At 40.6% G+C, this 27,300-nt stretch overlaps 1 protein-coding gene across 2 annotated transcripts; it reads right to left on the bottom strand.

Moving 5' to 3' along the window:
• Positions 1 to 2,309: 2,309 nt before the first annotated feature.
• LOC310872289 (NAD-dependent malic enzyme, mitochondrial-like) lies at positions 2,310 to 26,387 on the bottom strand. Of its 2 annotated transcripts, none has more exons than XM_083784053.1 (15): positions 26,228 to 26,387; positions 21,362 to 21,497; positions 13,421 to 13,554; positions 12,520 to 12,669; positions 12,266 to 12,341; positions 10,948 to 11,109; positions 10,632 to 10,845; positions 9,962 to 10,059; positions 9,479 to 9,592; positions 8,512 to 8,623; positions 5,717 to 5,859; positions 5,225 to 5,327; positions 4,531 to 4,601; positions 4,298 to 4,396; positions 2,310 to 3,909 (listed from the first exon to the last, which is right to left on the bottom strand). In XM_083784053.1, the coding sequence occupies exons 2-15, from the start codon at positions 21,473 to 21,475 to the stop codon at positions 3,751 to 3,753; spliced, it is 1,749 nt and encodes a 582-aa protein (XP_083640179.1). In that variant the 5' UTR covers positions 21,476 to 21,497; positions 26,228 to 26,387; the 3' UTR covers positions 2,310 to 3,750. The 2 variants fall into 2 exon arrangements, with proteins under 2 accessions (XP_083640179.1, XP_083640180.1); XM_083784054.1 differs by having other exon boundaries at positions 21,362 to 21,492.
• Positions 26,388 to 27,300: the final 913 nt, after the last annotated feature.

Here is a 27,300-nt window from a genome sequence, read left to right as displayed (position 1 = left end):
TGTAGCCTACGCGGAAAAAAGAGGTTTCTGCTCGACAGCGCTTGATGTACAGTCAATCGGGCAGAAACCTTCTTTCTCCATATTCCTGTTCCTCTTTAAAAAGCACCCATTGTGGTTTACAATGATTATTTTTCCATACAAATGCATTTATTTTTTGTTTTTTGTTTGTTGGGTTTTTTCCCATCCGTTACAAACACATGCGTCCAAAACGCTGACTTGTCTCACCATTGAGATGTCATATATTTTTTCAACCTCTCTCACTCTCTCTTTTTTTATACAATTGCATAGAAGTTTAAAAATCTGCTCGTAAGGAAGGGGTAGAGCAAAGTTTTAGGTCAGTGCAGACTGCAGATTCATTCAAGTCATGTATACTTTCCAAATCATACCTTTACTAACATTTAGATTTCGTTTTTTGTCAATTTCATACTGCTAAATGGTCAATGTAATTAAGTACCCTAGCCCCTTTCGGGACCCTACGTAAAACTTTTCTGATATTTTGTTGAGTTTTACGTTGGGTCCCTGCTCACTACTGTATTTTCGTATGGAAATTCCTATATGCGGAAGTGGAGATTCTCTCTAAAATAGGACCCGCGGCATGTGACGCCATTATTTTCCTTGAGTTATTCTGAATTCGGTAACTTTAAGTAGCTATACATCCAGCTGCGAATATCTCCTGTGGCGCGGAAGCCGTTAAGTATTTTTAATCTTTGTTTGACCGATTTGGTCGCTTTATTTCTTCTTGTTTGTTTACCGTTTATTGTACCGCCTCCCGGTGTGCGGTTGGCTTGTGAGGCTACGTCCCTGCCTCTGATCTGCTGTGTCATAGCTATAGCGCCACTAGCTAGCCAGATAGGCGGTACAATGAGGTGTCAATAAACAAGGAAGGAAAAGAAGAATCCAAGCTTCCAAATCGGGCAAACATATATTAAAAATACTTAACGGCTTCCGCGCCACAGGAGATATTCGCAGCGGCATGTATGGGTACTTATACTTTACATATTCAGAAAGCCTCATACTGAAGAATATCGTCAAAGAGCGCGGGGAGGCGGTAAACATGTAAACATGAGCCAGTAAATGTTTTAATCAGGTGGCATGGACGACGTGGAACAGGACCCAATGCACTGGGTCGAACAAATGTCAGAAACTTCAGTAGCATTTGGGTTCTGCTTGGAGGGCTATAAGTACCCCAACACTGATACACTGTGATATTTTTAAACGATTAAGATCAACTAAATAATATTATAATGCAAGTAGATGTAATGACTAATATTTATTCATAATAAAAAATGCATACTATATAGCACTTTTACACTCTCAAACAGCTCATAGGCCTACATGGTAGGCCTATGAGCTGTAGCTCAGGTAGTATTTGATATTCATTATATTATAATTATAATTACAACTAGAAATATTGTTCCTGAAGAAACAATGTGGGGTCGCTAGAAGCCAAAAGATTGTACTGTGTTGTTTAATTTAATGTAATTGATAACGTAATTTAGAGCTGACACGGGGCTTTGCCGCGCGCCCGGGAGGTGTCCCGCATATTTGAAAATATGATAGTTGGCAACCCGTCAAAACTTGACTGAATTCTCTTTGCTTCAGGATCACAGTCTGGACTCCAATATAAGATAATAATGGCTCATTAGCTGTTATGAATCATGGAAATGTGTGTTTTTTCATACCAGTTAGTTGTTAACAGCTTGTTCTCTCAGCAACAAATCAATGACCTGGAAGGAAGTGAAGTTTCCAGAACAGGAAGCAGTTTCTCAATATATATAGTGTAGGGCGCCCTCTGGTGGGAACATGCAACAACACCTATAAATATTTTAAACATTTGAAAACTTGTGAAATGGGACGTTCTGAATACTGAGTGTGCTTTCTACTTTTGGTACATTTTGATACCAATACTTGTACTTTTACTCAAGTACCCTTTCACCTTTGACCTGTAGTAACCTCTTCTAATAAACCATGTTTACTGAAGAGACAGACGTTACTGACCCGAATCTCACCGTTTCACCATCCATCCATCTTCAACCGCTTGCCCAATTGTATATTAATGAAATCAACTATAACATACAAAAAAGAATACAAAACAAAACAGATAAATAAAAATGAGTGGAGCCCACCCCTGAATTACAGGTTTCCCTCCCTTTCTCATATCTCTACATCTCTGCTTTAGTGAACCAGTCGTTGTTGGTTCTAGGGATGAGCTGAATGGTTAGGATATGAAAGTTTGGTTCAGCATATCATTGTTACTGATAAAAAATGTATACCACATGGAGTGTGGTATAAAAAAAGGTGAAGTCATGTGAATCTGAAGTCAAGAGTTTATTCAATAGGTCATACTCATAACTGTGGAGACCTCAAACAGATGTGGGCACACTCAATTGCATATTATCTTAAAATCATTCCAAGAAGTAAATTAACACTTTACAGCGCTAGCATTTATAGAGCGCCGAAGTCCTGACGTCACTGTCAGTAGAGGGCGCCAGTCCACAGTTTTGTGTACTTTTTATTTGCATTGTAATCTCCATAGGGGGATTTTAGATCGCCTCATAAGAACTGTGTTTGAAAAATAAACCGATCAGCCTTTTCACTCATATGGATATGAAGCATTGACTGAAGGTGGAAATGTACAAATATAACCAAAGAGTAACAAAATAAGCGCTAGAAACGAGTCAAACAACCCAGAGACTACATTTCCAGGTAGGCGGGTGGCTGAAGCTGCCCGTCGCACAACATAAACTGACATGTTAATTACGTTTTTTGTAATGTTTTAATTTAATGTTTCGAGGTTAGTACGAGTCGAGTCACCGCCAGCTGAGCTTACGTCAACGAGGAACGCAATGTGTTGACAGCTGGGTGTAACGTATATTAGCAGCGACGTTGCTTTCATATGTAGTTTCAAGGCTTTCGCGGCCAAATTAATTCCATTTTCTCCAGAAACTGGCTGTATCAAATATGAATGGGCATCATTAACGACGCACAGCCACCCCCCTGATAGGCCGGGATGATCGGTTTATTTTTCATATGAAAATGAATATATGTAAATAAAAAACCTGTGTGAACCTGTGTACTGGCGCCCTCTACTGAAAGTGACGTCAGACTTCGGTGCTCTATTGATAACGCCAGCATTTTTCCCAGTTGAGTTCTTATTTTGAAAAGCCACATTTCCAGACTACCGGAAGTGAACATAACCTAGTAAGTGGAACGGGTCCTGGACAGGCCTTGTTTACAAGATGGGTCTATGCCGGGGCACTGGAGGGCTCCACATCGTCGGCTTTGTGCCATCAAAGAAACTTTGTTTTGACCAAAAATGCCATCTGGGACAAGGAATAGGAGATACAGGCGATTGAAAGAAACATGGTGCAGACGATCTAAGATGGGCGATCCATGACAACAGGTAGCTACTTGATGATAACGCAAGTAGCATTATGGCTTGATCGATCGAAAGCGCTATAAAAGCACAATTGCCATTGATCTACGCCAATGGCGGTAAGCGTTGTATTAAATAATGGGCTTTTTATTGACCTAGATCTACGCCAATGGCACGGAGGGTGTTTAATGTATTATATCAAGCTTCAAAGTATAAAAATCAGTCAGCATTTCCCGCTTTAAATGCCCTTGTTTATTCCTATTCCAACCTTTCACAGATGTAATGAGACCATTGACATACAAAGCTGTTTGTTCAGACTTGTTGAAAGTAATGAAATGGGTGACATAGTCAGGACTCAGACTCCCATTTCCAGTCTAGATCTTAGGGTTGAAGTCCACGCCGGGCCAGTCATAGATGTCTGGAAGGAAAGAGTCATAGTTGGTGTTCCAGACAGTAGAACGCACAAAGCTGTTCTTTTCCAAAGGCTCAGGGTAGCGGAATGCCATTCCATTAGCATAGACATATTCCACCACCTGTAAGAAGAAGAGACAGAGAGATGGTTAGCATTTGTCCAGACATAACGACAGAAAGGGAACAGATACTCAGGGTGACCATTGACCATTGATGACCATTGAAACACTCAATACACCAGTTCAAAAAGTCAGGGGCAGATCGGAAGGAGGTTCAGAATAGTCAAGCATTGTGTGACCTCTGTTCGAGAAAGAGAAAGCAGAGAATTTTGGGCTTGCAGGCAAAAAAATATTTTCCACACATCCATCCTAATTAACAAGAAATTGGCATCTTTGCCATGATTTCATGGCACAGATCAAGAAAGACAATTCTTAGTCTTGCTTAATGGTGGTTATATAGGTAGTGAATATATAGTTGAAATGTAATTGAATTATTTTCAGGAAGTCTCACTTTGACAGCCATCTGGATGGAGACCTCTCTGATGTTGGACAGAGGAGGGTACAGTCTGCCTTCTGCAAGTTCTTTATCTGTCACTTGCAGTGCCAATGTCTGCATAGGAGAGCAAGCAGAACACATAAGACACAAAACATAGAAGTAATGTTAACGGACACGAAAATACATTTCATTGTAAATTGAATGGAAATATGCAGCTGAAATAAAGACAATAAAAGTATAGTATAGACCTTTGCTGCCTCTAAGAAGACAGTGTCCTGGATATGTCTCACTCCACTCAGGATCACGGCTAGGGCCACACCTGTAGAGTGAGCACACACACACACGGACACACACACACAGTCATATTTTACTTGTAAAGTGAATGTATTGCTGTTCACATAACACTGACATAATCAGAGAGATTCTTCTCTCTGATAGACTCCCACATAATGATGCCTTGAGACTATCTTGGGTTCAGGCCTGCTCTTCACGTCATCTGCCTCTCCCAGACAACACCGGCGACTGTGGCTCAAGAGGTAGAGCGGGTTGTCCAATGATCCATGGGTCGGTGGTTCGAATCCCGGCTCCTCCTGTCTACATGTCGAAGTGTCCTTGGGCAAGACACTGAACCCCACATTGCCCCCGATGTGCTGGTTGGTACCTTGCATGGCTTCCGCCGCAATCGGTGTATGAATGTGTGTGTGAATGGGTGAATGTAATGCACAATCTATGTAAAGCGCCTTGGATAAAGGCGCTATATAAATGCACCATTTACCATTTAACACCTCTCACACAGTGCTTAATTGTACTTTGAAGCTTTAAATTTATGTTACCTTTTGATGTATTTCCGACATTTGTTACCATAACCCTTGTTCAAGGGGTCACACATCTTTCATTAAATATTCTCTTTCCGTTTTCAAATACAGTTAAACTCTATTTCACCTGGAAAGATGTACGCATTATTCCCTTGACCAGGAGTGAAGACACGACCATCGCTCAGAGTCACTGGATCAAACGGACTGCCACTGGCAAACAGACATCTACCCTGTGGAGGCAATAGCCCAGAGGACAGGACACAGTGGATAACGGAGTCAAGTCAAGTCACCTTTATTTATATAGCACATTTAAAAACAACAGAAGTTGACCCAAAGTGCTTCCCATATAAAAGTTACGTCATAAAATGCAAAAATTAAATAAACGTTTAGCAATACTTCATATAAGAACATATATAATATAACAACATTACAAGGAACATGCAATAGCCTACTAATTACAAAGAGTTTAAAAACGTTCACAGAACTAGGAGCTGAAGGCAATGGAGAAAAGGTGAGTTTTTAGGGGATAAACAACTGCACCCAAGTCCAAGTTTTGAAATTAGTATTAGTATACAATATTAAGAAGAGGCGTGAGAGAGAAAGACAGAAAAGCTCTTACGTTAGTGAGTGTGTAGGCATCCTCAGCGGTGCATTCAGCTTTGGTGGTGGGATTACTGAGGGCAAAGATGATTGGTTGTTCATTCAGGCTTCCCATGGCCTTGATGACATCGTGGGTGAAGAGTCGTCCAGCTCCTGACACCCCTATAGGAGAGAAGAGTGAACTGGGTTTAGTTTTCTATATTATTTACATACAACCCTGCTTTTGGAATGAGGCAATGACAAAGTACAGTAAATATAAATGTTGCATACATTCATTTTTTTACGGCAGTATTCTGTCCAGGTGGCATAACATTCAGCCTGAAAGAATGCTCCCTTTCCAAGGACTAGAGGGGCGTTTTCAAACTAACGCTGGAAACCGACGGTGGCTCCCGCCAACCTATGTGCCCACTGCCCACCTCCCCGGTAGAACACAACGGAGAACACTGAGGTCACCAAATTTGGAGTGACGCGCCTCTGCACTCTGATTGGTTAGGGAAATACAAGGTTAACTCCCTCTCCTTTTGAGCAAATGAAACAGGTTTTTAATATTTCACAGTCAAACTTCTTTAGGTATTTACAAGTACGTAGCTTTGTTAGAAAATATTTATCTTTGACAACTCCACCAAGAACTTGGGTAGACGAGTGTTTGAGTTGGGATCCGGTCGACAGGGGCATCATTTCTAGGCTATATGACTGCATTCAGAGGGTGGCTTCCCCATCACTTGAACGTGTGAATAGGGCATGGGAGGAGGAGTTGGGTATGGACTTACCAGATTTTACCTGGCAGATGGCAGTCTCGCTGGTACACTCATCCTCAATATGCATTAGACATGGTTTGTTACAATCTAAGGTTTTACATAGACTACATTTATCCCCTGGCAGACTAGCCACATTTTACCCAGACTCAGATCCAGCCTGTGCCAGGTGTGGTCAGGAGTCTGCTACACTTAACCACATGTTTTGGTCGTGTCCCAGATTTACTGCATTTTGGAGAGATATTTAATACCTTCTCGTATATTTGTAACTCAACTATAGATCCCAATCCAATAACGGTGCTGTTTGGTGCCCCTCCAGAGGGAATACAAATACCAACTCATCAGGCTGAAGCTATAGCGTTTTCCTCTTTACTTGCCAGACGCCTGATACTTACTATTTAATTGGAAAAAGGCCGCCATCTCACAAACGTTGAAGAACTTAATTATACAATCAGGGGCTCCACTCAGAAATATACCAGAGTTTGGCAACCGTTTCTAACCTACTTTGCGGTTGTATTTTCTACGTAGTCATTGGCCATCTCTCCCATCTCTTTTTTTAATCTATTTTTTTCAGTTATAGTTGATTTCATTAATATACCATTTGTGGTTTTTACATTGTATTTCAGACTTATATTTTATACATGAATGTTGAGTACTGGTGTTGTTGTTTTGTCCTGTATCTTTTCTGTAATTGTTGTCATGTATCTGTTGTCTGTCCTGTCTTATGTGCAAACGTCAATAAAAATACTTTAATAATAACTCCCACTCCTATTCCATTTTTTCCTGGGTCATTCGCCTGGGTCCACGAGGCGGCTCCATAACATGCAACTGCACATTTTAAAATAAAAACATTTTTTGAAATAATAACCAAATATACAAAAATGTGAAATCACCTGATCCATTTAATTTCTTGCAAGAAATAGTAGCAGAATTAGTAAACACCCAACTATATCTTTCTGTGGCCCCAGATGATCCCTGTGCTTTAGACCCGCTGTTGACCTGTCTGTCTAGCATCAAATGTTGGATGAGTGAGAACTTTCTCAAGCTAAATGAGGATAAGACAGAAGTTCTCATAATCGGTTCTAGCGAGTAGAAAGAATCAATAATAAGCAGACTTGGCAACCTGACTGTAGAAAGTAACAGTACAGTAAAGAACCTGGGGGTTATTATTGATTCTGAATTGAATTTTAATTCACACATTAATCATGTTACCAAGATTGCCTTTTTTCACCTTAGAAATATTGCACGAATCAGAGCCTATTTGTCCTTGGACGATGCAAAAACGCTAATCCACGCCTTTGTTTTTTCTCGGCTTGACTACTGCAATGCGCTCTTGTCAGGACTGCCTAAGAAAACAACTGACAGACTACAACTTGTCCAAAATGCAGCAGCTAGAGTTGTAACTAGAACTAAGATGAGAGAACATATTACTCCAGTTTTGGCATCACTGCACTGGCTTCCTGTTGTTTTTAGGATTGATTTTAAAATTATTTTACTTGTCTATAAAGCTCTCAATGGTCTCGCACCTCCCTACCTACTTGACTGCCTGCCTAAATATGTCCCAAACCGGCCCCTAAGGTCTTCCACTGCTGGCCTGCTCGCTTTGCCTAAAAAAATAGCAACTAAAAAATACGGGGAAGCAGCTTTTTGCTTCTACGGGCCGTCGGCATGGAACAAGCTCCCACTGTACCTTCGTCAGGCAGCCTCTGTAGACATTTTTAAAGCTCGGCTTAAGACCCACCTCTACAACATTGCTTTTAAGTGATCTTTATTTTTTATTTTTATTTTTTATTATTTTTATTCTGCTTGTTTTTAATGTCGTTGCCTTATTTTATCTGTTCTTATCTTTGTACCATTGTCCTATTGTTTTAACTGCTTGCCTGATTGAGTTGATGGAAGTGACGCCCAAAACTGCTTGCCTGTTTTAATGCTGTTTTGTTTTGCTTTTATTATCTTTTCTGCTCTGTAAAGCACTTTGAGCTACATTTATGTATGAAAGGTGCTATATAAATAAAGTTTATTATTATTATTATTATTATTATTATTAAACATGGCTTACCAATGATGGCTGAGGGCTTGATTGTGTTGACAGCATCTAGGAAGCTCTGAACATCCCCTGGACTGTCATGGACAAATGCTTCCTGGTTTCCATCAGTCTCCTGGGGTCTGTTCTGGATACAAAAAATACACAGTGGTTATAATACTATACCAGTCCCTGACCCAGTGGGCACTGGCTTACTCTGGGACCCCGCAAGTCAGGAACGATGTCAGTTGGGAATGATGGAAGTTGAGAATGCATGCCCCACCTGGTCATGCATTACCTGTTGCACCCATTGTCAAGAGTATTAAACGCTGTACATGTTGTTAGGGGTACCCAGTACATTATCTTTTACCACAGTACTAATAACGTTAGTTAGTATAAACGGGCACCGGCCTAAACAGGAATGCCCCACCCGTTTATGCAATACCAGAAAAACTTGTTGTGCATTGGCTTGTAAAACAGTGTAGTTATGTTGTACACGATACCAGTCATATTGGTGCAGCTGCACAAACATGATGCAAACTTGCAATGCTCGGGACAGCAATAAACGATGTATACACTACTAGAGTATATCCCAATCCTGCACTATGCAGAAACGCATACAATCACATTGTCATAGCATTATGCCACACTGAGCATAAACAAATACACAGTCACAGTGTCATTGCGACATCAACAGAATACACCAATATCAATGCAGTGTCCACTGTCCTCAACTTTGAGGGATCAGTGGACATACAGGTTTTCTGTTTGCCTTTGTGTGGTTTTGTGCAAGTGAAGGTCTTGTTCGGGTTCACCAGTCATGCTTGCTTGTTCTTCTCTTAGCGTCTACCCTCCAAGGACTACAGAAAGTTAATATTTAAATTGGCTAGGACATTGAACACATAAAAAGAATGCATCCACACAAGCAACAACCAACACTGTCTAATATCATTTAAATCAAACATTAAATATGTATTTTACAACATACACAGTACAAACATACTTTTACTAGTAGTCCATGTTTGTCATACATCCAGATTTTCTTCCTGGCTTCAGACTGGGTCATCCCTCTTTCCATCATTGCCATCACAATCAGGTTGGCAATACCCAGGGCAGCCTGCAGACAATTTATGACAGGTAAATATTCCAAGTCAGCCAGGGCATGAAAACCGCCAAAAAGTAGAATAATAGTAGAAAAGGCATGATGTGACAATTATTACAAGTAGACCTCTGTCAAAAACAAAATGCATACACACATACATACTGAGAATCTGAGATGTTGCAAGGTCTTTAAACCACAGACTGCTCAATCTGCTTAGTGGAAAACAGGAGATAACCTTATGCGTTTGTATCATCATGTTAACTGTGGGTCTCTCCATGCCTTTTCCTGTGGCCAAAGTTTAGCTCAGACACTAAGAAGTAAGAAGCAAATAAAATGCTAAGAATAAGAGGATTGATAGTTACAGATGACAGTGTTATGTCCTACCTCTCCAGCTCCCAGGAAAAGCACCCTGTGTTCAGTGATGGGTTTACCAATAGCTTTCTGAGCTGCCAACAGTCCAGCCAGGGCTACTGCAGCAGTGCCTATTAAACATACGCACAGGATAAACACACACACACACACACACACATTTAAAATTGTTTCTTGGGAATGAAGTCCTGAAGTAGGATGAAGTGCAAACACATAAGGTTTAAGACTTGCCAGCATATTTTACGCATGGGGGATTGTTTATATGTTAATTAAGAGTGCAATGTGGTATCTGCTATTACCGGTAATATACCCCATGATTTAAAAAACTCATCCGCATACCGCTAAGACGTGGGTCACACCACGTCTGAAGTGGACACAAGAGCCAGCGCAGCCGACTTTTAAAGGGAATGGCATCCGCCATGCTGATTGAGTTGATGGAAGTGACGCCCAAAACACACCCATGACTAATTCAGCTCGTTTTACACATAACACCATTGCAGAGTGAAAATTACCACACCCATAATAGGAAATGGCATTTGTCACGCCTCCACGTCTTAAGTCAAGACATAAGACCTTGCGGTAATTAATATGTGCATAATTGGGGCCTGTGTATGCTGTGATTAGGGAATGACATGCACCATTTCAAAAACTGAAATATGTCCCAGGTGCCAGCATAAGCACACACCTTGAATGTCATCATTGAAAGTGCAATATTTCTCCTTGTACTTCCGCATTAAGCGAAAGGCGTTGTGGTTCCCAAAGTCCTCAAACTGGATCAGAGTGTCCTGGCCATATTTTTCAACCACGGCCTCCATAAACTCATCAATCAGGTCGTCATACGCTTGAGAGCGGTCACGCTTCTGGTACAAACCCATGTATAACGGATCTCTCAGGAGGGTCTGGGGGCATGGACAGAGAGATGCATTGATTACTAGGACAGTTTAGTGTAAAACAGCTGCTTGCTCACTCACTCACATACACACTGAACACTGTCCCAATACCTCGTTGTCTGTGCCAACATCTATCACCACCGGTAGACACCTCTCAGGTCTGATTCCAGCACAGGCCGTGTACAGGCACAACTTTCCAACAGGGATGCCCATTCCATACACACCCAGGTCCCCTAAACCTAAGATACGCTCTCCGTCAGTTACCACTACTGCCTAGAGAGACAGAGAACAGGCACAAGTTGACACCATAGCACCTGGTCATGGAAAATGGCACATGCTTTAATTGGCTGTGGTTATTGGTCTTACACAGGCTAATGTAGAAAGCCCACCAAACCTGTGGGATTAATTATGTGTTCCATCTCTTCATAGTTTATAGTTGGAGACTGTCTCTAATTCACACTGTGAAGGATAACTACATTAGCTTTTGAGGATAAAGTGGGATCCATGTCTTGATAGTTTCTAAGTAACACTGGCACTGGTGCATGCCAGTGCCATGTTGTGTCTGTATAATAATGATGCTTTGGTATTACTGTTACTGTGTTGTATGTCTCTAATGTAGCTGCGGCCATGCAGTTGTTAGACAAGACACTGTTGGTTGGTGAGTCAGTCGGTCTGACCAAAATGTTCCAGTGCAAACCAAAAGTTGGTTGCTTCTGATTACGTACTTATTCGTCCAAAAAGTGTAAATCCTGTATGTGTTAAAAAGCTGTATTTCTGTCGTGATTCATCAAGGGAATGGCATGCCCTCAGTATCATTCTTGACTTCATCATGAGATTGCTTGTACAATTTACAATTTACAATTTAGGCATTTAGCAGACGCTCTTAATCCAGAGTGACTTACATTAAGCAAGAACAAAAAGCATGGGAATACATCACAAAAAAGCATTTATCATAAAACTAAACATGCGTAAGATAAGAAAGTAACAGTGGAATATCTATATTATGAGACTATACATATAAACTATATATATATATACAGTATACTACTATGCTATACATATGTACTATGGCGTGCTATGACTATATACAATGCAATTATAGTGCTGTCTACATAACATGCTATAAGTCTGTATCAGATGCGATCTAAGTGATCTTGTGATTGTCTTCGGGGAAATCTGCAATGCATGGCACACTTTTTTCCCTTCATTTCTAGTGAATTTCCCGATCAGTATGTAATAGGAACTCAAGGGTGATTTCTACTTTTCTACTTTTACCATATTTCCAATATGGTAAAAGAGGGGGGGGGGGGCAATGGAGGGTGCAGGTATCTGTGACACCATAGCTCCTCTCTGTTGAGGTTTACATTTTTGGTGTACATCTATAAAATAGACAGTTGATGTTACTCCAGTGCAGTTGCCAGGTACTCACTGCAACATTAGTCTCTGGCCAGTTGTCTAGGATGGAGCGGATGTGGCCTTTGTCATGAAGGGAGATGAACAAGCCTCTGCAGAGAAACCAAAAATGGTGGTTAGTATAATTTGAAAGTTCTAGGGTTGGAGAAAAAGCAAACTACTAAAAGTCGTTTAGAAAATATCCCACACATCTTTTGTTTCTTCAGTGTTTTTAGCATTAGACAATTTATTTTACAATATGATATGACTATACCGTAACTAAATTCTTACTTTGGTCTCCTGAAGATGTGTCCATACTGTGTGCAGGCTAGGCCAACAGTGGGCGTGTAGACTATGGGCATGAGCTCCTCTATGTCTTCCATTAACACTCTATAGAATAGCCTTTCGTTCCTCTCCTGGATGCCCATCAGGTAGATATACCTGTGAAGAGAGAGAGGAGGTGACACTAAGGAAAGGAGATCAATGTTGCATTAAAAGGGATACTATCTATTATTATATTTCCCAGAATTCCACGGGCACAATTTTGTGCCCATGAAGCTCACAAAATGTGTGCCAGTTCACTGGTGCAGGTCATGACGTGACGCATGCAAAACTGCCATTCCCGCCTGTGCTTTTTGGCCTTCCTCTTTGCGTTTTCAACCCAGCTCGGTGGCCCTTATATACTACTGGCCAATCACAGCTCTTACACTACTGGCCAATCAACTCGGGCCTACAAGCAGATCCAAATCAGGAAGCGAAACCCGTCTAATAAACTTTATTTATCTTCAGAAGCGTTAATAATATTGTAAAATATTTAGTCAAATCAGAAATGAGCCCAGAACGTCCGCGTTCTGTGTAATCACCATGGATGCAGCCTAGATTCATAGAAAAAATACTTAAACATGGAAGTGGACGGCGGGCAAATCCGAAACAGGCCGGGCGGGGCTGAGGCAGGCATTGCCTAGCAACCGGGCTCCTGATTAAAAAAAAGTCACTTTTTATATTTATAAGATTAGTACAACAATAAAGCCAGCGTTATAGTCCATTGCGTGCAGGTGTTGAGCACCAAACATAGCTGCCATGTATGAATCAGGCAGGCAGTTCCTTCATTATTTATGAACCGTAAAGGACAGCCACAATGTTCCGGCCACCATGACCATATTGTAACAAGCTGACTAAATGACGTTGTTACTTTTCTAGTGGGTCCGTCATCTTCTTGAGGTTTCCCTGGAAGCGCATGGCCTGATTGTCCTGAGTCTCCACTTTGGGAGGCAACAGCCCCTGTATCCCCAAAATCTGTCGCTCCTGTAAGGTGAAGGCCATACCCTGGAAGAGGAAAAACAAAAATAGAGGGATGGTTCGTCAATGTTAATATTAAATAAAATCAATTTCCTGTGATGAGGCTATTCTATCCTTACATAGAACGATAGGGGTTACAATAAGGGATGAATCACCGAATAGACATTGCTCTTATCATACAGTGGGGTGTGTGAATATTATGGTCAAGAAGGGAAAGAGGGGGATACAATATAATTCCCTCTGGAGACCCTCTGTGCATTTTATTAGCGAGACAATACAGAGTGGGCACAGATGCCAACATGTTGAAACCTGGTGAGACTACTTAAAGACACATCAAACACAATATTTACTGGTAAGACGACAGACAGACAGACAGACAGACAGACAGACACACAGACACACAGACACACAGACACACAGACACACACACACACACACACACACACACACACACATTCTGACCTGAGATCAGATTCTGTAAATGTCTTTTACATCCTGACAGTTTTCTGAAAAAGCTATGTTTCTATGTCAGTCGTTACGAGCTTGTAGATCTGCAAATTTTCAATAGCTAAAGCATAACATAATGCTAACACCAAAAGGGGTTCCCGCCAAAAATGGATTTTAAACAAACACAAAAGTATAAAACATGTGTGAAATATCGAGGTAGGTATGCCGTAAAGATAAAATCCAAAAGGGAAGCACGTACATCTCAGAAAAAGTTGCGTGTGTGCGCTGAACAAAAATATACAGAAAGAGCTCTTGAATAGAATAAATCATTGTCTTCGTGCAAGTACTCAATTGGGGAAGTTTCATGGTGATAACAATTTAATATAGGTATGGTTTTGGCCCACTCAATTCATAATTAACTTTCCAATTTTGGAGCTCTGGCTCATGGACTAAGAACCAAAAAGAACTGAACCGGTTCCCATTGGGAACCAACCGGTGGAAAAGGGGCCTGACAGGTGGAGTCACAGGGGAGGTGTGGTGAACACCTACATACAGTAGATATAAACGTAGAGCGAGACAAAAAGAGACCAAACCCACAATAAGGGAGTCATCCACAGACATGGCCCAATTGGCGAGAAAGAAAGAATTTGTTAGCATTGGGACAGGAAGCGGGAAGCTCTTTGAAGGTCCTCCAGAACTCTCATCTGCTCAACATCGTTGTGTGAACAGAGAATTCATGTGAAGTCAGTTATAAGTCTCCCACTGTCCTCCCAGCCCAGGTCGCACAGAGTTTGAAAACTTTCTTTCTTTTCCAGCTGTCTGGATTACAATAAAAAAGAAAAAATAGAAGGCAGGGGATATACTGTACAGCATATGGCATTTTTAAGATATTAAAATGACCTCTCATCTCATCCATTTCAGAGTCACAGTAATCTGCTCTGAATTAAAACAATATTGACTAAAGTCATGAGTCAAAGTTGCTTAAGCGTACAGTTTATATTATCTTTGGAAGAATTCAATCTTCCATTTGCTAGATTAGCCTCCACACGGTGAGCTTTTGGAAATTAAGTTCAAAATTAACCACTTAAAACTTAAAACTATACAGTACTTCACTGACCGGAAGACTAGACCCACTCATTTGTTCCTTCCACACAAAATATCTTATTTAAATCTCTTTAAATAGCTAATCTACAGGCTGATAGATCTGCTATTTTCGCTGAATGTTCTCCCCAAGAATAGGGACATTAGGGTTTGTGTGTTTACATTAAATCCATGCTAAGTCCCACAAGGGCAGAGCTTCCTGAATACGTTTTAGAACAATCATTTTGGAATTACGGGTCACCAGGGGAAAAACGGATTAATTAGTATTACTGTACACTCTCAGAATCTCAAAGTTATAGTAACAGTTTCCTGTGACTTTAAGTTGTAGGACATCTCTGGGTTACAAATCAGGGCACGCACGCACACGCACACACACACACACACACACACACACACACACACACACACACACACACACACACACACACACACACACACACACACACACACAAAGCTGGTTAAGGCAGTAGTTCATCTAAAATCAGTCCAGTACTCTGCCCTAAGGTTAAGAGATATCAAGTTCTCTCTTGTGCTGCTGTGAAATGTCAAGCATATCTTCTAAAGGTCAGAGTGCGTTACAGTTGAAGGGTGGTATTGAATGCTGTAGAGTGGACTAACTGACTGGTCACCACCACAGACTTTCACTTTACATTATGACAGCCACATTTTTGTCTCGAAAAGTATATAACAAGTAAATAATAAATAAATAAATAAATACATTACTGCCTAATACAGTATATACCAGGTCCACGTTTTGAACTATGTAGTGAGTTTTGACATTGGGGCTGCATTATATGCTAGCTACTGTAGGTAGAAAGAAGTCATTCAGGAAATGACTCACCCGAAAAGAGAATCAGGCGCTCTGAATCTCGATCCGTTACTGGACATAGTGCAGATAGAGATGCACATAGTAATGCACGTTTCCTAGATAGCTGGGGTCTGAAGCCTGTCCTGGACAGGGTCTCCGGACGTGAAAACAAATACGTACTCTAAGTGAAGGTCTGCTGTGCTGCAGACCCCCAAAGGCCAAACATTTCTATTTCCATTCCATCTTCGTCACTCGTGTCTGTTTGTTATGACCAGTGCCAGCCACTTTCAGAGAGGACATTTCCTCATGCTGAGATAGTATTAAATATTAAATATTCTAGAGGACTCGGATCTACACACTGTGTTTTTGTATGATTCAAATTTCAAAATATTGTGTCACGACGAGTACATGCACAGAACGTGAATATTACACAGAGACAAAGCAATGAATTTATAGTCACAAGGTCAAATTTGTATGAATGAGGCATCAAATAATAGTAACTATAGGATTAGTTTTCATGCAAAATACACATGGATACTTTGACCCATTCTGGATCACTGTACATCCAGTCCCTCATGAAATAATGTATATATAGAAACATAAACATGCTCCATGTTACTTCCGTTTGAACATGTATGAACATTCTATGATAGGGGCATACTGAGTAGCAGCTGAGGGAGAGGGGGAAACCTAACAGAAGGGGGCAGGGGACATGTTTTGGGGGAGGAAGAGAAAGGAGGCGAGAGAGGGGAGTGGGTTCCACAAAGCCAATAAGGAACACTGTAGAGCGAAACACCCCATGAACAGAGAGGGGGAAGAATATAGCACATGGGGAATGATTTATAGCAGCGGTTTCCAAACATTTTTGGCCATGCACCCCCTGTTACCTCCCGACCTAGCTGATGCACCCCCCCACATGGAAATATAAATTGCATAAGCTATATATTGACATATATTTCCTTTTTATCCACACATATGAACCTGAATATGGCATAATATATGCAGCATAGGCTATATTCTGCATTACTTGCCATATATTGGCATAATATGTTAATATATTTAAAATAAAACCATAGCACCACCATTAGTCTTTTCATGTCACGCACCCCCTAGAAGGCGTTCGCGCACCACAAGGGGTGCACCCACCACAGTTTGGGAACCACTGATTTTTCCATTTTTTAGTTTATTTTTCTCTACACATGACAGCTATTCCATGTTCATGTAAACTGTGTGCATGTGTGTATACTGTATGTATCTTAGCCATGCCTCCAGTGAAACGTGAGCCAAAATAGTGTGAGTGTGTGTGTGTGTGTGTGTGTGTGTGTGTGTGTGTGTGTGTGTGGGGGGGGGGGGGGGGGGGGGGGGGGGGTGTCTAACTACAGCTACAGTGTATACAAAATGGACAGATCTTTTAGCTTCTTGTTTTGAATGAAATTGTATGACTCAGATTAAAGGCAACTCTTAAAGCAGAAACATGCCCCTTTTTACTCAACTGACAAATATCATTTCCCATGATTGCATCACTATCATGATTAGGACAGACATTGTGGAAGACTTGGAGCACTATTAACATTAGACTTCTTTCCGGAACTGAAAGGCAGAGGATACTGCTGTTTTTGTTCTCCTCAATGCAGCCTAAAGTCAAGTTAAGTGTCATCCGGTGTTGAAATGCAAGTATGACAATCTTCTGCCGCTCTGGTAATGATGTCTATGCTTGGTGAAATCATGGAACATAAGAATGAGATTGACTTCCTGCTTTCCAGAAAGAACAGAATGTGGACATGTAAGTTTCTAGTTACAATTAAACCTAAGAACACATTATAAACATAAATCTAACCAATGGACTATTGAATGTGATAAAGCACATAGATGAAGCATCACCATAAAACAATAATGAATATGGATTCCATGTCGGTTTCTAGGGCCACTCAAATGAGGTACACTCATTTGTGTTCAATTTATGGCTTGCTAAAAAGCTATATTTAGCACAGTTAAAAAGATCATGTTCACTTTCCTGAAGAAAAATAATTAGGCTATATCATGCAAGTCTGTTGAGGTCACCATTAGCCAGTCACGCATAAAATAGGCGGGGGAGAAATGATGTACCAGGACTTGTTGTCTAAATTGTGCTTAACTGTCCCGATATGTAGCACCATCTATCATACTGAGATTCTAGACTAATCCAGACGAATCCAATCAACAAGGATCGTAAACAAGGAGAGGCATTATGTCCACTGCATGAAGTGCCAGAACACACCAGCGCGCAAGCACGCACGCACCTGCGGTTGCGTATTTCTCTTGCCGATCGACTACGCCGCTGGATTTAGTGCTGGACGATGACAGATTTTTCTTTTCCAAAACGTTGACGGAATGTTTTTTTCAAAACATGGTTGGATTTATTTTTCCAAAACATTGACAGATAATTTTCCTCCAAAACGTCCACGGATTATGTTTTTCTAAACGTTGACAGATTTTTTTATTTTTTAGTTTGGGTCCTAAGACCTTCCTCAGCGTGAATCAGCGTGAAGGCCTTAGGGCCGAAATGTCAGTTTCTTTCTTTGCTGTTGGGGAATTAACAAGAATCCTTTTAGATATAATGTGAGTGCTGGTATTCTTTTCTATGGACAACCCCGGGCCGCCAGTTGCCCATGTACAGTAATTGGCCCGCCGACCCCATCTGAAAATATGTTGTTACAGGGAGTCAGGGACCCCCCAGAAGCAAATATTTAAAAAACGTTTGCTCTGAAAGAATATACATTCAAAGATTTGTGCGACGTTTTCAAGATCTTTAAAAAATAGCAGGTCTACAAGCTTGAGTTTATGAGCTATGAGCTTGTAGTAGATCTGCTATTTTTCAATAGCTAAAGTATAACATAATCCTTAAAACACCAAAAGGGGTTCCCGTCCTGTAAGGGTTAAAGGAGAACGTCACCACTTTTCAACCTATCTTCATATAATAGGTCCACTCCTCTCTAATAATAATGATAAAATGGCACAATTTCTTTCTACTAAGTCTGTGTCTCATAGGAGGGCTGTTTGCAGTTCAGAAACCCGTCCACCAGTGACATCATTGTTAGACAGATTTTTTTTCAAACAAATGATTTTTTTTACAAAAATTGTATTCATATTCGTATCCATATTCACATTGCAACTTTTCAGCTAGAAAGCCTGCAGTTTCTATAAGCTTGGATTCCCCATAATGATGGGTTTCTGAACTGCCCACAGCCCTCCTATGAGACACAGACTTAGTAGAAAGATTGTAGCCTAGGAGCTAATAAGCCAGACCCAAATCACACTGTAATCAGCCGGCAGCCTTTTTTTTTGCCAACGGCTGATTCGGTCTGGCTTATTAGCCATACATAAAAGTATATTATAATAATGAATAATACATTAGATGCTCTTTATACAATATAATTCAAAATAAAAGATGTTGTTCAGTATATCTGACTGCTTGTATTGACTTGCCATGTTGTGCAGTAATATAGAAAAGTGTGATGCATCGCAATGCATCGCAGAATCGAATCGTTAGCTGGTGAATCGTAATCGAATTGAATCGTGAGGGCAGTGCCAATTAACACCTCTAACAGTGCATAGTGACACTGGTGGGTATGTGGGCTGGAATAGAGATGGTCAAAGCACTGTGAGAACAGGCTGGGGGAAAGTGGCTTGTCTTTTCATACATGTTAAAATAACTCTGAGACTATGCAAATATATATATAAGCAACAAAATAGACCCAAAAGCCCATCACATTTGTATACAAATTCAAATTCATAAATTAATTCAGCAGCAAGCAACTACTGCATAATAACTGCTACCAGAACGATCTACTTCACTGCTGACCAAGAACAAATACAGGGCAACTGAATGGTATTATAACACAGCCTAGTATCTAAATAAGCATATTTGAACTTTAACAGACACTAGAATTGATCAGGTTTCAGGTGAGTAAATACTGTGTATATGCAAGCAAACTAAGGTCACAGTTAAAACACAGACTTGTCTATAGCAAGCCTGGCTGTAGTTAGCCTGCCACCACTACAACCAACCTAAGAACCTGGACAAATACTGCACTGCTATGGTATGGTACTGGAACTGTGGAGTATAGAGTAGGTCTCCTGGTTGGTGGAACCTGCCAAATTCAACTCAAACTACTGTAATCATTAGCTTTATTATTTCCCAGGCCGAGCCTACAGTATATATACGTCTAATGGCAGTTGGAGATGGAAAGGTTATTGTCACATTACAGGTTCACAGGTCAGTGAAGTCAGTGAAATTATTTTGAGTACAAGCTCCCATCATGTGCAGTTGTCAATCATAATGGGAAGAAACAGATCCTCTTTGACAGGATACTTTGAGAGGATGCTCTCCATGTCAAACCCAGTCCTTCAAAATCAAGCAATACTATTCTTAATAACCAAGGATAAATATCTTCTGACTGAGTAACCCAGTTACAAAGTAATTTGTCTAATTATTTTCTTTACAAAGCCTAAAAAGGCTAACAGAAAATGTATTTAATGTAACAATTAAATCAGTAATCAATTATTTGTAATGACAATTAATCATAGAATAAAATGTCATGGTCGCGACAGGCCTTATCTTGTGAGGGTTGATCAACACTATTAACATATATATAGAGGTTTGATAAAGACTTCATCACCCATACACCAATCTGGGAACCCATCAGCAAAAAAAACACTAAACAAAACATGTGATACAGCACGGTTAGGAGACAGTTAATTCAATTAGAAAGGATTTAGTCTGGTCTACCCAGACTGATGGGCTTGACTACATGGCACATAGGCCTGTTACTCGCCTCTTTCTGGAGAGGGTTTATGGTACGGGGACTGGACGAGGACAAGAAACTTCAGTAAAGTACATGTGGATTCAGTACATTTGGGAAAGAAATAATTACAAAAGACAAACCTAGTCGTGCATATCAACATTCACATTTATAGTAAGCCTTGCCGAGCCATGAGGGTCATAGGGCAGGAGCCTATCTCCTGTTTCTGTAGCGTGACAGGCAGCTTGATGTACAAGTACACCCCCTGGACATGACGCTAGTATGTCCCGGGGACTGACCCCAATCCAACCCTTGATGCCGAGTGCCAAGCAGGGAGGCATTGGGTCCATGTCTTTGGTATTACCCGGACACTCTAAACACAAGGCCACTGAGCTGGTTCACATTTACAGGCCAGTTCTATTTAATGTGTGTGAAATGGCACAATTTGGAATGACACTGATGTTATTTTTGGTGGATTGGCATTGGTTTAATTAACTTTAGTTAAGGTTAGTGGATTTTGCTGTGGTTATGTTTAAGGATGTGGGTTGATCTGTCAAGGCTTACGCCACTACTTAGCCTACTTTATATAATCATGTAGCCTAATTGGCCTGGAGCAAATGACACACACACATACACACACACACACACACACACACACACACACACACACACACACACAAAATAGTAGTAAACTTACTTTGTTGGTGCGAGGATTAAGCATAAGGGGTTTTCCCTTCTCTTTGGTGTGTGCCCATCTGTAAGCAGAGACACAGGGTCGCAGGGACAGGGTTGGCCGTAGCCTGGACAACATGCTGGATAATCACTGGTCTGGTCTGGTCAGTGGACAGCGTGTGAAGGGGGAAACAGAGACAAAGGTGTGATTTATATTACTCTCTCTCTCTGTCTTCCTTGCACTAGAGTTGAGGGTCTCCTGTAGAGGGTTTGAAAACCCTGAAGCAGATGACATGGAGAGTGACTTCAAGGGCAATGAAATGGTATCATTATTACGATTATTCCCAACTTTTGCGGTTGACGATTAACGAACGATTAACTAACAATTTTTTTATACACTTTTGTTATTACACTGCCCTCTTAGTTCTGAAGTACTTCTTCTAACCAAAGCCCTTTACAATGTGCATTACATTCATCCATTCACACACCGACGGTGGAGGAAACCATGCAAGCCACAAACCTCCGGTGGCAACTGCCACCCCCAGTTCTCTATCAAGGTCTAGTGTAAAAATGACAGGCTCACTATTTTTGCACACCACCATTGTACAATGAAGTAATATAGAGCTTAAAGGGGCTAATCTGACTAAGCAATTTAGTTGATTATAAAGAACTTTGATTCTCGATTATTCGACTCATCTACGTGAGCAAGGTGAAGCCGTTTACTGGTTCTGAATAACAACTTCGATATATTTTTTGTTAATTGCCCAACCATAATATGAGTTGAACAAGCCATATTAAAAAAATCACACTGTGTGAAGTGAGGGGCGCTAATATATTTAAGTCTAACTTATGTTGGTTGGTTAGGTGATGTAATGTTGATGTAAAACAAACGGTGCCAACTAGCGCCCCTGAAAAATAATAAAGAAAACACCACCATGGATTGAGCTGCTGTTGTGAATTTGATAACATTAAGCAGTAGCACTTAAGCAGCAGCTGGACTCAAGCAGCAAACACCACACTGAGTGACCTATACAGCAGGGGGTTACGCACACACACACACACACACACACACACACACACGCACACAGATTACAAATGACGACAGCTGTCAAAAATGAATGATCTGGATGCAGAGAGACAATTAATTTTAGAGTTTAATCTAAGAAAACCTTGGAAAGATTGACATAATCCTCTTTCAAAGGAACACCAAATTGAGGAAGGGAATTAACAAATCATGATCAACATAGCCTGTGAAACTAAATTTAAGGAAATATCTGTTCTAAGTTAACTTAATGTCACATGAAGTAGGCCAAGTATTGTGACAATAACCAGTATAGCAGTCATTATCAAATTATTAAGTCTATCATTCATGATTGTGCGGTTTATTTGACAGTAAGGAAAGATAGAAAATAGTAAAATTTGGTGAGTGTATTCTATTGTGCAATGTGCAGCCTAGATCCAGTCATGCACGTTTGATTCTGTGATTTATCATCATCCACTGCACAACAGTGAGCACAGTTCAGTCAATGCCACCATGGCCTCTATCCTATAGATGCTGTTTCACTGTTTGTTGGCCTGGCACAGGCTCAGTTATTGTAGCTGTTATGTCATGCATACTAACACACTGACGTCAGTAGAAGCTACAAAGCTTGCTGCGATGGTACTCTGTGCCCTGTGGAGAGGTCAGCCATGGGTTCCCCTCAATTCTACAGATGGTTGAGTGACGTTTGATGTTTTCAAGACATTTTCGAGGGGCGTTAGCCCCTACTATGCCCAGCTTTGTCTGTTTGTGTGAATTTTAGCGATGATTTGATTGGCTGATCACTCCGTAGCGATGACTTGTTTGGCTGAATAAAGTACATATGGAGGATAAAAAGTGAGTGCAGAAAATTGAAGACGCCAATTGTGATTGGTCGGAATGACAGAAAGGTGAGGACGACAATTGTGATTGGCCGGATTGGGATGATGTATGATGATATAAGAGCCCCCCTCACTTCACACGAGTATGATTTTTTTGTTACAGCTGTTCTTAAAGCTTTTGAATATAGATTCAATAGACACGTTGTTTTGGCTATTGATAGTTCCATTTGTATGGCTCAAGAACCGTGGTTTCAGCCTGAACTAAGGATGATTAATTGATTATGTACAATGAGTTAGCCCGCGGCGAGGACCCCTTAGTTGTTTGTAAGTCTTATTGTTGGTCAATACAAAATGTGCTTACGTTTTCATTGTCTCCAAGTTCAGACACTATGGGGAAATGCAACTGAAGCGGAGGGCAAGTTATTTGTGGAAGCAGAATAGCAGGCATTTTCTATTTTAAATGTCCTTTCCTTGCACAGAACGGCTTGGTGTGCACTGCTTCGTCAACAAGCAAGGCTAAGACATGGTAAGGCTTGCTGGACTCTTAAGTGTAGTTTTACAGTGAATCTTGAGAAGAGAAAAGTAAAAAACTGTCATCATTATGTCATGTCCAAAACTGTTACTTTTCAGGATTCAAATTCAAAAACAGCAAAAGTAGTAGATCGACAATCTCAACCTATCTGCTACTTTTGTGTGATGATCAAGTAGGGCATTCATTTACGAAGAAAGACAAAAAGTTAAAAGATGGAGATAAGGTTTGTACTTTGTACCCCTACAGCAACAATATTGTTAGGCTTTACCTGCTTTCCTCACTCTCAGCTGCATAACTATACAGATATGCTTGTGAATTACATCACAGTCAGTGTTCATTAGGTAAAGCTGCAAGTAAAGATGACTTTTTAATCGAATAATCGAAAAGCAGGTTTAAAAGTATATTATATAGGCCCAGGCCGTAGCGTAACGGTCTGGGCACCGGACTGGTGATCCAGTCGCGGTGTGCCGCGGGCTCGACTCCCGGACCCGACACGGCCTTTACCGCATGTCATCCCCCCATCTCTCTCCCGTTTCCTGTCAGCCTACTTTCTATCCCTTAAAAAATCAATAAAGGCGTAAGCCGCAAAAAAATATCTTAAAAAAAAAAAAAGTATATTATATATCTTTGAAATCTTTTGTGTCAGTGTCTGTTTGGGTTATGACCCATTGACCCCTGCAGCTGATTGGGGTCACATTCGGATCACACTGCAGCCTAAAGGGCCATTCACACTGAGCAGTAGAACTATAACTGCAGCCAGCCAGCTGTGTTGTTGTTATTGTTGAGCAGCCTGCACTGCTCAGTTCACACAGGTGTGATTTTTTATATGTGGATTAACCACTTATGCATAATGTTATACTTTGTAGCAAAAGTGTGCAAAATTGTGAAAAGAGCAGATACCGGCACATATTTTTGCCTATAACGACAAATTAGGAATCTATATCTGTTACAACTCATCTTCTGGTCATACTGTAGGTAGGGTAGATTGTATATATTCACCAAACAGATTATTTCTAGAAGGGATAGCAGCATGGGACCCATAGCAGAACCTCAATCAAACTTGTATATATCTATTATAATTTAAACTGTGAAAATGACTAGGCGTATGCTGTAGGAGTGGCTCTTGTTCAGGAAACCATTCTGCAACTCATAGACTCCCTTTCTTTGGTTTGCACTATGCATCATCTATAATCCTCACCTTCACCCACACCCAACCATAATGATTGATAAGGTCATTCAAGGTCATATTTTATAGGGATCCAAGTACACTGCAGCACTGTTACAAAGAAAACACCATTCGTGATTCATAAATTGTAAGCCTGTAGGCTTACAATTTATGAATCATGAATGGTTTCAGGTGTGGGTTAAATTTGACATGTGTTAAGATTAAGAATGTAGACTCACTACTTTACCTCTCTCTCACACACACACACACACACACACACACACACACACACACACACACACACACACACACACTTGACATCTAAGAAGTTCACTTCTCACTGGTGCTTTCGGTTTGCTAACATTCTCACCCATAAAATTCTGATCTTAAATGATCAGACAAAAGATGTGTAATGTACGAAATCAGCATGAAGCTTTAATTCCAGCAAGATAACAGTAACACCTGACTAGACAGACAACTGGGATATACAACTACAACTACAATTAACTAGCCTCGGACGAGACACTTGTAGCCTCATCTCTGACAGTCTCGATCAACCACCTGGGCCTCCCAATGAATCACCATGTTCCATTATAGTTCTAATTCTCCAAACATGTACAATTTAAAATGACAAGTGCGTGACTTCAGGCCAATGTTACCCGTGTAATCGGGCCACATTGTGTTATGAAATATTTCGTTTGTTAAATAAAGAACTTGTTTTAGTCCCCATCTGTGCCTGAATTTCACCGTATTTCTCAATGGGGGTCGTGGCGCTGTTTCATCAGTTGAAAGCCGTTAGTACACTCGATGTAAACGCATAAATATAGAGAACCCCAGGCACACCGGCACAGGCGGGATAAAAAACCCATTAACCCCTCTTAATTGAACAATACAGATTTATTTCAGAACACAAGCTGTCCGATTCTACGGGTAATATCACATCAGTGGCTTGAAGTAAAGCTTATATATTTAAAATGTGTACATTCATGGATAAGTTATACCTTGGAGTAGAGTAGTAGACGGTCATATAATAATGACAACAGTTAAATTAGGGCTATGGAGACCATGAAACTATGCCTGGCTATGGACCATGAAACGGTGCTACCAGTGGATTGGGGTGGTTGACTAGATTGACTTGATACAAAAGTCAAATGACAAAAAGTAAACAAAAAACATACATATGGGCACTTTCAGCCGACATACTGACATGGTGACATCAATTAGCAGCCTCCTGCTGGCTGTGGCTGGCTAACGTTGTTTAGCAGTAAACAAAAATCGAGATTCCTACATCGCAGATTAATTGTTATCTTTCGGGGACTAGAGCGTCCTCTTACCTCTGGTGGTTGAATATGGTTGTATAACTGTCCTTTTCACTGCGACGTTATAGTGTAAAATACGTCATTTCTTCAAGGTCTAGACAACTACCGGTATTCGACAGCTTGCTTCCTCCTTGACAGCGCACAGTGGCCGCAGTCAGATGCGTGTGTGTGTACAGTCAGTGTTGTACAGGCTTGTATGGAGATGGAGAATCGGGGAGAATCCACGCGCTCAGCCAATCACATGCGCTGCCTGGAATTTCCCTTTCACCCACCGTAAAGGCATGCGCGTTGCGCAGTGAGGTATTTTCTAGGAGGAGCATTCTTAAACTGCGTGTCTGCGTTCAGACGGTTCAGACCTGAATATTATATATTCGCCTCGGTTCGCATCATTCATCATCAAATTTATATGTTCAAAACAGATTTTTGTTACTAAGCCTAATAATATGCTGTATCACAGTATCAGCACCTTATCCTGGTTAATTGCCTGTGTCAGTTTGTTCATAGATATCAATCAATCAGATGTAGTCGGGGATCCAGTCACCGAAAATTTGAGAGGACCTGTGATGTCATGCTATACTTTTTTTTTGTGTTTTTTCTATTAATTTGGTCATTAAGGTCCACAGAATGAGAGGCCTGCTCTGCCGGAAACATTGCGAAAAAAAGTTATGGCCATTTTAGTATAATGAAGCCTTTATTTTTTTTGCCCATTTTCGCCTATTGTAAAAAACTAGGTTTCTTTTCTTAAAGTGCTCAGTAGGTTGTGTAGGCTGTCAATAAATGATTCCCAGATACACAGAACACATATGTGAACAGCACCAAGTCCAGAAATACACTCACAAAGCCTTTCCAAATGATTTATAGACATTTTTGGTACAAAAAATCCACCCGTTTTTTGCATTTTCCCCAAAACTTTCATCTTTACTTCAATAGTAATCAACTTTGCCATGGGTTATGACATCAGCCAATGTCTCATTCTTTTCATCAATCTTTATAGTCATTCCACAAATTTAATTTTATTAAAATCAACCATAAATTAAAGGAACTGTGGTGACTTTATTACCCTTATGCTCAAAATTCCCAGAGCCTTT

Source organism: Protomyctophum parallelum (assembly GCF_964188405.1).
Source record: "Protomyctophum parallelum genome assembly, chromosome: 15".
In the NCBI taxonomy this organism is placed as follows: Eukaryota; Metazoa; Chordata; class Actinopteri; order Myctophiformes; family Myctophidae; genus Protomyctophum; species Protomyctophum parallelum.
This window is presented reverse-complemented; position numbering and strand designations above follow the sequence as displayed.